This window comes from Onthophagus taurus, chromosome 11 (genome assembly GCF_036711975.1).
Source record: "Onthophagus taurus isolate NC chromosome 11, IU_Otau_3.0, whole genome shotgun sequence".
NCBI classification, from domain to species: Eukaryota; Metazoa; Arthropoda; class Insecta; order Coleoptera; family Scarabaeidae; genus Onthophagus; species Onthophagus taurus.
The window spans coordinates 6434566-6446737 of record NC_091976.1 but is presented as its reverse complement, the minus strand read 5'-3'; the positions used below and the strand labels follow the sequence as shown (position 1 = coordinate 6446737).

At 33.2% G+C, this 12172-nt stretch overlaps 2 protein-coding genes across 2 annotated transcripts in view; one reads left to right on the top strand and one right to left on the bottom strand.

The window, feature by feature from the left end:
* The first annotated feature begins 384 nt into the window (after positions 1-384).
* Positions 385-12172, top strand: part of LOC111414325 (uncharacterized) — a 190907-nt gene continuing 179119 nt past the window's right edge. Inside the window, exon 1 of the mRNA XM_071200568.1 lies at positions 385-888. The gene's annotated coding sequence lies outside the window, so the exon portion shown is untranslated. The remainder of the gene's footprint in view (positions 889-12172) is intronic.
* LOC139432034 (tigger transposable element-derived protein 1-like) lies at positions 11039-12066 on the bottom strand. Its single transcript, XM_071200363.1, has 2 exons — positions 11610-12066; positions 11039-11535 (listed from the first exon to the last, which is right to left on the bottom strand). Exons 1-2 carry the CDS (start codon positions 12064-12066, stop codon positions 11039-11041), a joined length of 954 nt encoding a protein of 317 aa, XP_071056464.1.

The following is a 12172-nucleotide window of genomic DNA, read 5'->3' as shown; positions in this document are numbered from 1 at the left end:
TCACTCATAGCTTCACTTTAGTTTTGTAGTATGTATAAATACCAATAAAAAATGTTTTTCTTCGAACGTCATTAAATGACAACTTTGTTGTCGTGTTTACTCGCGGTAGAAGTAAGTCATTGTTGCATAACGACGGTTGGTAAGATCAACATAGCAAAAAAGTACTTCAGCGTTATGGCGCTAAAGTAAATTTCACTTTAGCGCCATAGCGCTGAAGCACATGTCACTTTAGCGCCGTATTGGAAAAGATATTTTTTTGCTTCACGGACGCTAAGTAAAGATTTTAAAAATTAATAAAAAATGAAACTAACCTTTTAATTGTTTGCTTTCTTATTTTCATCTCAAATTAATATCACATAAAAAAACTAAATTAATTAAAGAACAAAACAAATAATTATCTCTTATATTTTAAATTTTAATAAACACAAAAAAATTGACACATTTTAAACTTTTTATGAAGAAATAAACCATTAAGTGACAATTGATTTTTTGAATAATTCTTTAAACATATAGTGTCATGATAGTGCAAAAAAGTTAATTTAATATTTTTTTATAACTAACAGTTAAAAGTTAAAATTCGCGCAAAACTGTTTACTTTTTTTTATTGGTTGTCAAATTTACGTCGTCGTTGCTAACGTTATTTTGTCATGACGTCCTTCGATTTCTCATTAATACATAATAAGTTAATTGTCATTTTATTAAATTTATTAAAATTTATATTGCAATTATTTGCAACGTTTGAAGAAAAAATACTATGTTTTATTCGGAAGAGAAGCAGATTCGTTTGTGGCTGGTCCGTCATTGCCGGACTCACTTCGTTCGTCCGGCAAACTGTCGGACACGCCACGATTTTAACGGCTCATCTGTCATTAGCGACTCACTGCGTTCGTCGCTAAGCGACAGACCACGCCATAAAAAGCACTGCTTCTCTTCCATATAAAACAATATACTATTTCACATGTTTATGTCCATTTTGCTTGTCTATTGCGCTAAATCGAATGTGAAGACAATGGTGATGATGTGTGAGATGGCACTTCTTGAGTGTTCGGTGAATTATTGACAATACATATGAGCGGATTGTCTTCAGTTTTTGATGGCGATGATGTGCAAGACTGTATCACTTGCCTGTTCATCGAACCATTTTCAACACAAGCAACAAGCGAAATCTCCTCGTTTACGTGTTTTCCTACAAAACTTTGAAGTTTCCTCTTATCAAAATGCGTTTGCCTTTTCTTTACTTTTGGTCACCATCCTTCTTTTTTCAACAAATCATCAATATTAGAGAGCACTATACCAAAACTATCTACAGAAAAGTGGTTGGAGATAGTTGACGGATTTGAAGAAAAGGCTAACTTTCCAAATTGCCAGAGCAACTAAATTTTCTTCTGCGATGATTGATGTTAAATCCCGATCAACGTCATCTGGAGTACGTAGATCGCCTCCAAATGTTAAATAAGCTGCACTAAAGCCTGTGGACTTGTATTTTATCGTATTCATTGCAAATCGTATACTTGATAATTTTTCGACCCGTTCTTCATGATTGTCTTCTACCAACATTGCTAATTCGGTGTTTAAATCTCTGTTCTTTCTTTCAACGGTATTCGCTTCCAAATGATATGGGATTAATGACTGTTTTATCCCTAAACAGTTACTGATATGCTGCATAACATCTCCAGTAAATTGGACTCCATTATCGGAAACGATCCTCCTTAGCGTACCAAATCTAGTGAAGATCTCATCAATTAAAATTCTCGCACAATTTACCGCGGTAGCTTGGACCAATGGGAATAAGTCAACAACGCATTTAGTAGCTTTATCTTTTATAATAAATATCCAGCGATGGCCGGTGGGTGCGCATGGTAATGGACCAAACAAGTCCATGCAAATGTTTCAAATCGTTGAGCAAATGCCGGTGTGCGAAGGAGACCAGCTGGCTTCAAATTCGTAGCTTTATACTTTTGACATTTCGTACATTTCTTTACATAATCAGTTATGAACCGTCGCATAGCTGGCCAGTAATATCTAACGGCAATTCGGTGGTATGTACGGTCGACTCCGTAGTGACCTGCTGTAGGTGAGTCATGGTATTCTTTCATTACATTTAACCTTTCATCTGTGGGTACAACGAGCTGTGTTTCCTCAGTTTCCAGTTCAGGTACCTGGCGATACAGTACACCATCCAACATGATTTATGGACAATACCTTATTTAATTATCGCTTGCCAATCAATTCGAGTGTTAGAAAAATATGCGAGATCGTTATCAACACTAATTAACTCAAAAAAATATCCATCATTATTTAAAAATGTATACACTTTGTACGACACTTTCAATGAACTGTATAATTTTTCTGATTCTGGATTTTACCGATACATAAACAGAATAAAACATAAATACAATAAACACTGTTTAAATATTTAATAAATATATATAAACATATTTAATAAATCGGTACAGCGTTCTACTTTATCGTCCGCATTGACAGACCTGAAGTTATCTGCAACTATCGACGAATATGCATTATCATCCAACAACCATCAGAATCGCCACACTTCGAACCGTTACGTTACAACCTGTAAGAAATTAATACCACCCACAAAACTGAGAAGTATTTAATTTATCCTCATAAAAATAGTACATAGATAATAATAATCGATCAAACTATGACAATCTCGTATATCAGTCTTTCTCTTAACCCTAGAACACATACATAAACATTGCAACTATAAACACATACATGGGGTAACTTATTACCCCATTATATAAAACACATTATTATATTCAAATTTTTAATCGTTATGAAAATTACATATAGTAATGCTTCGTTCAAAGCCTAAACTATCATTTTTTACAAGAAAAGCAAATATCAAGTCTATGATCAGTGCATACGGGCTTATTGCACTTAACGCAGCATATTTTTGATTTTCGATCTTTAATCCTTGGACACAAGTGGCACCGTCCAGATTTTAACCGTTTGGCTGGCAATTCATCTTCCTCTGGTGTATTTATATCTAATACTTTCTCTATATCTTTTCTGAGCTCATTTGGTAATTTACCTTTCAATCTATATTCCATATAATTTCGTGCTAACTGTACACCAAGTTTATTCAAAAATTGTTTTCGATTTGGTTTGTCAGGTTTAGTTGATAAGTTAAAAATTATGTAAGCATTAATACCAGCCTGATCAAGCATTCCAAACAAAAATCTTAATGGCCATCGTTTAGTTTTTCGCGCAACTGTATAATTATGCGCCATTTGATCAAAGGTATCAACTGCCCCTTTTGTAGAATTGTAAAAGAGGATAATCTCCGGCTTTTTACTATGTTCATCTATTGTTGCTGTTGAATGGACAGTGGAAAGCAATATTACCGATTTTGAACGATTTGGTGTAAAGGATACCAAGGTTGTCTTTTCAACAAAGGCGAATTGTGATGAAAGAATTTCTTTCTTTCTATTAGGTAGAAAAGATGGCGGTCTCCCTTTTATTATTACGTAGAGTTCCTACTACGGTCAGTTTATGATTTTTTAACATATCATGAGCGAGAGGTATAGACGTAAAATAATTGAACATAGTACTGTTCTTATTCGTGCCATAGATTGGTTCTGCTAACTTTTTTACTATTTGAGTCGACACAGGTTCCTTACTTATTCGATCTTCCTTGCCAATGTACGGTAGAGCGCTGACCATGTAATATGTTCTGCTGTCACACATAGTATTTATTTTCAAGCCATATTTGTCAGGCTTGGAAGCTATATAAATTCGAAAAGGGCAATTACCGCGAAAACGCAATAACTGTTCGTCTATTGCACAATATGCATGTGGTGTATAGCATTCTGTACAATTTTTTATAAATGGGTGGGAACCATTTAACCAGATAACTGCCTTATCGGTGCAAATTTATCCTGTCGATTTCGTATATTTAATTTCGGGTATTTAATTACCCCAATCCACTTGTAATTAAAAAACTATAACGATTATTTTACTTTTGCAAATGGAATACACATATGTTTAACCTCACTTTAGTATACTAGAACGCTCTCTACTGACTAAAGGAAATAGTGACGTTGGCGGCAATTTTAATTTTTGTTGGGGTATTACCCCTGTATGTGTTCTAGGGTTAACCTTACTACGAAACACATGTTCAGTTCCAAACCCCGACTGTCCCTTTCTTTCCCCCCATCGAACCACGACACAACCCCCCGCGCTCACCCTCACTACCAATCCAACATCTACGCGAACCGAAATTCCCCGTTTTACAAACCATCGAACCATTGTTATATTTAAGTTGATCTTGCGTATTAATGTTAGTGTTTAATAAAAGTACATTATATCGGTTAATTACGATAGCATTATTTAATTACATACACAACACACACACTTTTCTTTTAATCATTTATTGCGGAGACTGGCAAACGAGGACAAACGGTTACAAACGTCCGCCATCTTGTCACTTCGAAACGACTCTCGTTTTTAGTTATTCCCTTAAACTGCTTTACGCATGCGTTTCGATCGATCAATAAATTCGCGCATGCTCTCACTAAAATGACATTCACAAGCGGTCCTCAGCAATGTTCAAGCTGTCCTCAATATCTCGCCCAGCTCAAAATAAGTACAGTTTATTTTGAAATTAAATATCAAATCACTATTCAAAAATACAAACAGAAGTATTAAACGTTCTACAAATTCATTGTTGAATAAAATTACTGAGTCCGTACATTGCATAATTTGTTTGTTGAACGCTTCAGTATCCTTTTTTCGGTCTCTATCGTAGCCACTCGAACAGCTCCATCCTTTCCTGGGTGGACGTCGATGATGACTCCAACTGGTCATTGCAGGGGTGGGAAGTTTTCATTTTTTACTAATACACGTCACCTGGTTTTTTTAATTTTACCTTCTGTTATTCCTGTCCTTTAACGTGTAATGGTAATATCCCACCTCCTGGTTGTTTCATTTATACACATAAGCCTTGATCAACTTTGTGCCATGCATTAATCTATCTTTTAACAAAAATGGTCCAGCAAAATCTAGGCCGGTTACAGCCAATGGTCGATTAGACTTGCCCTGTCACGCGGTAAATCTCCCATTTTATATTCATAAGTTCGTTGATGAGTTTTGAAACAAGTATTATACTCCTTCATTGTTCTTTTTGCTAAAGAATTGCCTCCAATAGGCCAAAACCTTTCTCGGATTGTTGAAAAAAGTGTTTGCGCACCACAATGTAATAATCGTTCGTGTTCGTGCTTAAATAAGAAATACGTGAATTTATGCTGATGTGGCAATATACACGGATGTTTTTTTTCATACTTTAGCCACGAAGGTCCTTCAAACCACAATGTAGACGAAGTAAGTTCACTAGCAATGCCTCCTCGTGAGGTAATGTCTGCCGGATTATCACTTGACCTCACGTGATGCCAGTCCTCTGTGTTTGAATTCTATTGGATTACTGATACCCTAATAGACGAATGTTTTCAACTAGTACTAGTCTTAGTAATCCAGTGAAGTATCACCGTAAAATCTGTCCATAACTTTCTTCGTCAATTTTCAACGACATTAATTGTAAATTGTAAAACATCGGAGAAATGAGTTCTTCTTTCTTTTAGTCGCATAATTAATTCATTTTTTAAGTTTAAACTTATGTTAGTATTTTGTTTTGACAATTTATCTAACATAAACTGTAATGTTATATCTGCAGTAAATATAACGCAATTTTACGTTATTACAACAAATTGTTTCAATTGCCATTTTTAGTGGTTGTAATGGTTTTATGTAATCATTCAACAATTCCAAATCTAGAGATCTAGAGACATTTCCTTATACAATTTTTTACTTCATAAAAACGTTCTAACATATCTAATAAACAGTGCCATCTTGTTTTGGAATCTAGAATTAATGCCTATTCGTTTCTAAATTTTTCTAGTGGGGATTTTCTAAATATTTTAATAATTTTCCCGATTTTATTTATTAAGCTGTTCATATCAATAGGTTCTACAGCTTCATGTTCCAGGGAATCATTATTATGATCTATTTCATCATCTGATATTTCATCATCTGGTATTTAGAATTATACGTACTGTTTTGTTGGTTGAGTTCAGTTCACGTTTCCAAATCAACAATAGAGGTTGTCCATATAACATTTTTAGTACGGCTAAATGAATTCCATGAGCGAAGCACAACTGATGGATCATGGGAACAAAATGTTCAAAGTTTCTCATTACAGAAACTCCATCAGTTGTAATTTCAATTAAATCTTCATAATCAAGATTAAACATTGCCAGCTTAGTTTTTAATATTTCTCCACATTTTTCGGCAGACATTATTCCGTGCACTCTTGCAAGGCCCAAATTCCATATGTGTTCTTTTTCATGAACAGTGATGTTCATGTACCGGCGATTTCTTTTTGATATCCATCAATAGTTATACATAATTTCTGGTTTCCTTTTTTATAGGAAAGAAATTGTTCTGTGATTTGTGTTGGAACTTTGCCTGCATACGCCATAACTAATTTTCTAATGGTGTTTGGAGTTTTTAGATACTTGCGTAGCCTTTATATTTAACCCTTTCGTGACGGAGTATTTTCAAGATCATTTTGCTCTGAATACGAACGATTTTAGGTATTTCGTATACATACGTTCTTCGTACTGAAGGTCTATTTATGAACGTAGTTATACGTTTTTCGTAGTTATGTCGTTTTTTATATTGAACAAATAAAATTTTTATTCAAAGTAAATCTTAATTCTTAACAATTTATCAAACTTTAAATTATGCTTGTTTTAAATTTCTTTTGGTGTGATATATTTGGAAACAGTCTATAACACACAAGGGCGCATTACACTCGACGCACTGGAAGGTGGTGTCCTTTCTTTTACCATTTTTGGAACATACTACACATCTTCTAACCGTTGTTCTTTTTCCTAATTCCGTTGGTATTTTGTTTACGAAATGTCGACCAGTGAGTCTAATTGGGGTTTCGATGTGTGATTTACCAACCGCACTAGATCTTGGTATTGTTGGCGAACAATATTTTTCAAAAATATCCTTTATTAAGTCTAATTGGAAATCTGCCATGGGTGTTCTTTTATTGTGCACCAGGTCATGTAGTGCGCGTGCATTTAATACAGTCAGATCAAGTAAATGAAAAAATATCTTTTTGTACCACTTTACACTTTTTCGAATCGATTTCACACTACTTAATACCATATCTGATTTGTCCACCGCTCCCATATGTTTGTTATATTCGTTTATTGCAATTGTATTGTATTCTTTTCCAGTTTCGATCATGCCTATTTCATGCATAGTGGTGAATATCAAGACATCTCTTTTATCACACCATTTTATACAACACAATGGACCGGACGTATAAAATATTACGTCTCCTTTCTTTAATTATTGGATTGGAAATTTTGGCATTTCTTTACGGTTTTTTTAACTGTTCCACAGGCATTGGTTTTCTGGGTTACTAAGTATTTAAATAATAAAGGACTGGCGTACCAATTATCTGCGAACAAGGAATGTCCTTTGTTCAAATAATTTTTTATTAATGTTAATACGATTTGGCCAGATATACCTAATTCTGGATTACTTTTCACTATGTTTGTAGTAGAACCAGTGTAAATAAGAAAATCTAATATGTAACCTGTTTGGCAGTCACAAATTAAAAATAATTTTATTGCAAACCGGCTTCTCTTTGAAGGTATATATTGTTTAAATTTTAGTCTACCTTTAAAAAGCAACAGGCTTTCGTCGAAACATAGATTTTTAAATGGACTAAAATTAGAACGAAATGAACTTTTTAAATTATCCACAATAATCCTAATTTTAAATAATCTGTCGTCATTCGTCATTATTCTCACAAAAATGTAAAATTTTCATTATAAAAAACCATCTATCTCTTTTCATAATTTTACTAAATATTGGAGTCTCTAATAATGGGTTGGTTGTCCAATATTCTACTTCTTTGAGCTTTTTAACTCTGGACATTAACAAACTTAAACCCAAAAAACACAAACTCATTTCTTTCTAATTCTCTTATATTTTTTGAAAATACTTTATTAGCCTTTAAAAACTTAAAATGATTATTAGATTCTGTTATTATTTTTCCAATTAAATCGTTTCGATTAAAAAGTTCTTCAAAAATTAATAAAGTGGTAGAATTTTCATGACTATTACGATTTTTTATTCCACTATAACCGTTTTCATTGAATTCATAATAATCAGGCACCCAAGTAGGATTATATTTCCAAACGTTACCTATATTAACGGTTGGCGTCTCTTCTTCAGAATTTTCCTCTTCACTATTTTCTTCCGAATTTTCCTCTTCACTATCTACTTCTTCATTTTCAACTTTCTCATCATCCATACTCTCCTCTTCACTTTCATCACTGCCATACATAAACTGTTCAGCGATTTTCTCCAATTCTTTTTGTGTTAATATTTTTCGCCTGTCCATTCTGTAAACATAAACACATGTAAACTTTTAGGAAGTGAATAAATTAACAAAACAAAATTTAATTTTTCATAAACGAATGACAATATTTATTGACAATATCGTTAATAATGTGTTGCTTAACTTACCTGGTAAAATTTTACTCAAAAAGTAACAACGAAACTCACTTCAGTTCTGTCACAATGCTTACTACGTAAAATATAATCGGTAAATGTATACGTACGTTCTTCGTAATTGGAGACTAAATTTTGCAAGTTTGTACAAGATAAAAAATTTCAGGCGCATGCGCTCGTTTCTCGCGAATAAACATGTTTGCAAGACAGAATACTTACGTTTCTCGTTTTCAGAAACTCGAAAAACATTAATGAAAAATATACGCTCTTCGTTTAGCAAGCCCACATATACAAAAACGTATGCGTACGCTCTTAGTAACGAAAGGGTTAAGAAGAGAACGGATTTCGTAAGATGTGCATATAGAAATAAAAGGTAATCCATCTTTAGCAATTAAACGAGAAATAACTGCTATGAGACAGGCTTTTTAAAATACGTTATTATTTTACTAGTCTGTGAATCTTTTTTAGTATTTAGTACTACTAAATTTATTGACTATATTATCTACAAAAATTGTCAATATAGTAAACTTTAGATGCACCCGCCGGTTTTTATGGAATATTGAAATAAAGTTTCGACATGAGAAGCATAAACCGACCCCTGGATATGGTTTCTGTTATTGCTAGATTCCGAAGTGATTTATTTCTCGACCAATACATATGAATTGATGGCGCACGGTATAATCAGCACACGTCCCAGAGTTATATAGATTTCTCGTGGTGAAGTTTTTTGAATCGCTTTCTTCTTTGCTTTTTCCAGTATTTCAAAACGTAGATTTGTGTAGTAACTTATTTGCATTATTAAAGCGGTCTTACACCAGAAAGCATTCCAAAATTAGTTGAAATTTAAAAAGTCAGTCAGCTCGTTGGCAGTAACTTCAGAAGAAATAGACAAATCTGTTGATTGTTGATATCCAGGTGATGGGGTAGCACTATAGGTTGGGCTCGACGAGGAATTTGACTGAAATGCATGATTGGAACGGTCATATCTCCCTAATGCTGCTTCAAATGAAGTATTGTTTATGGAATGTTTCACATAAATTTGTGCTGTTCGTTGACGTTTTCTTATTTCATTCCCTATGGGTTCACCATAAACCGAGAATTTATCTCTTTAAAATTTCATAAGCTTCATTAGCACGTCTTTTTTCTTCGCTTTCCGTTGGTCGACTTTTCTTGTACATAGGTTTTTTAAATGTCTGCCGTGGAGAAGTTGACGTCTCGTCTAAGCCATGCGTTTTTTGAAAAAATGTTTAACGTTTCGAATGCCATGTAGCAACCTTCTTCAGAAACTCACTTCAAACTTGTTTAACCTTCTTCAGAAATAAGTTTGAAGTGCATTTCTGAAGAACGTTGCAACTTGGCATCCGAAACGTTAACACTTTTTCAAAAAATGCACGGCTTAACTCGAAAGTTTGTAGTTCTAGTAATAGTGGTAGTGTTAGTTCTAATTTTAATTTAATAAAGTTTATTATAATCAATAATGAAAATGTTAACGTATTAAAAACAACTACTTATAAAAACATAAAATTTCTTGTTCCTTTCATAACTTTTCTATTTCAACTTCTTTTTTTATTTGTATCAACTCCATTTTGGAGCATTAATGATACTATTCTTTCATTCTTTTTTTAACAATTGTAATATATTAATATATAAAAAAGTATCTAAACAGAGTTATCATTGTTGTACTTCTTACATGACAAAAACAATCCTGCTGAAACATTTGATACAGTGGTACGTAGTATATCATCGCTTTTTTAAACAAAAATAAGTATTTAATAATTGTATTGCCATGGAACCGGCGCATTATGTAGAAAATGATTTGCTAAGAAATTGCGAATGTCAGTGGAGGCGATATCTACAACTTAATTTTGCATTGCTGTGACTTCTTCATTAACTGAGGTATTGGTTACGTTATTTCTTGGTAAAAAATCTCTACGAAGAAAATTATGTTAATAAACTGTAGCCAATACCACTTTCTTAGCCGATGTCGGATTTAAAATCAATTTTTCTGAGTACTCTAAATTTTGACTAGATAATCCCAAAAGCATTTTCTCTTTCTTATGATGTCTCTCTATTTTGAATTCATTAACGAACAAAAAGTAACAAAAAATAGACTTACCTTTATACTATTTTTATGCAAAATAGAAAATAACGTATATTCGATTCAAATAATTTGAATGAAATGCACTAAATCTAAATACACCTATCACCCGATTTACACGGTAGATACGTTCCTGAGAAAAACGTGTAAATTGAAAATTAAAAATTTTCAAGTCAAAACCGTGTAAATCGAAAAGCTTGCAGAAAATGCATAATTTTGCTATTTAACAGTTGTGATTTTTTTCAATATTTTTAGGTGTACACAGAAATAAAAATAAAATGCATTGACAGGTTAAAATATGTAATATGTTACGCAAACACTATTTTTTTATTTAATTACAATACATTAAACTGAAGAACAAAAAATAAAACCAAAGGTGTTTTATTATCCTTCATCACTGTCAGAAATTACTCTCATTCTTTTTTTCGGAATCGAAGGTTCGAATTCACTTTCATCACTCGAAGTTATTTGTGCCGATTCGATGTTTGAAGCAGAAATATTTACATTATGAGAGTTGGTAATAAAATCGGTTATTAACAATTGCTTCGAATTTTTTGTAAGATCTTTGTAAACTTCTTCATATTGAGCCAAGCAGCGATTTATGTCACGTTGGAATCGTAAAGCCCTTTCAACGTTTGTGTCATTTTGTATAAAATGATTACCCAGCTTTCTTCCCAATGCGAGCCCTTCGCGGATGACTTTAGCAGTGAATGTTACTGGTACTAATTCCTCTTCATCAGATTTGTCAGACACACTTTCGCAAACTAAGTTAACTAAATCATCCTCACTTAGTTCTTTATCAGCCATTAACTCTGCGATATCATCTTCAGTAAAATCATCAAAACCTTCTCCGCCCAATGAATGCGCCATCTGTACACTATCTGCGAATATTCATCATTTAACGTTGAAATGGAATGTTCATTTTTGACTACATTTGGCCACAATTTCTTCCAACAGCTATTGAGCGTTGTTTGCTTAATCGCAGTGTATGATAAGGCGATATGCTTCACACAGTCTAATATTGTAAAATTTTCCCAAGCACTAATAACTGTTAAAGGTTCATTGTTCTCCATTTGTTCCAAAATGTATGTAAAGGCTCGTTTTATGTACAAAGCTTTAAAAGTAGAAATTATGCCTTGGTCCAATGGTTGTAATAATAAAGTTGTATTTTTTGGTAAAAATTTTACTTCAACGTTCTCATATTCTAGATCTTGTGGGTGACCCGGCGCATTGTCAATTAACAAAAGCACTTTAAAAGGCAATCCCTTTGAACTTAAATATTTTTTGGCATCTGGGATAAAACATTCATGAAACCATTCAGTAAACATTGCAGCAGTAACCCACGCTTTCTCATTAGCCCTCCAATAAACGGGAAGATTATTGATGTTTACTCCTTTAAAGGCACGGGGCATTTTTGATTTGTTAATCACTAATGGTTTCATAATATAATCTCCTGAAGCATTGAAGCATTAAAGAATTGTTATGCGATCTTTTACTGCTTTATGACCACTAGCCGAT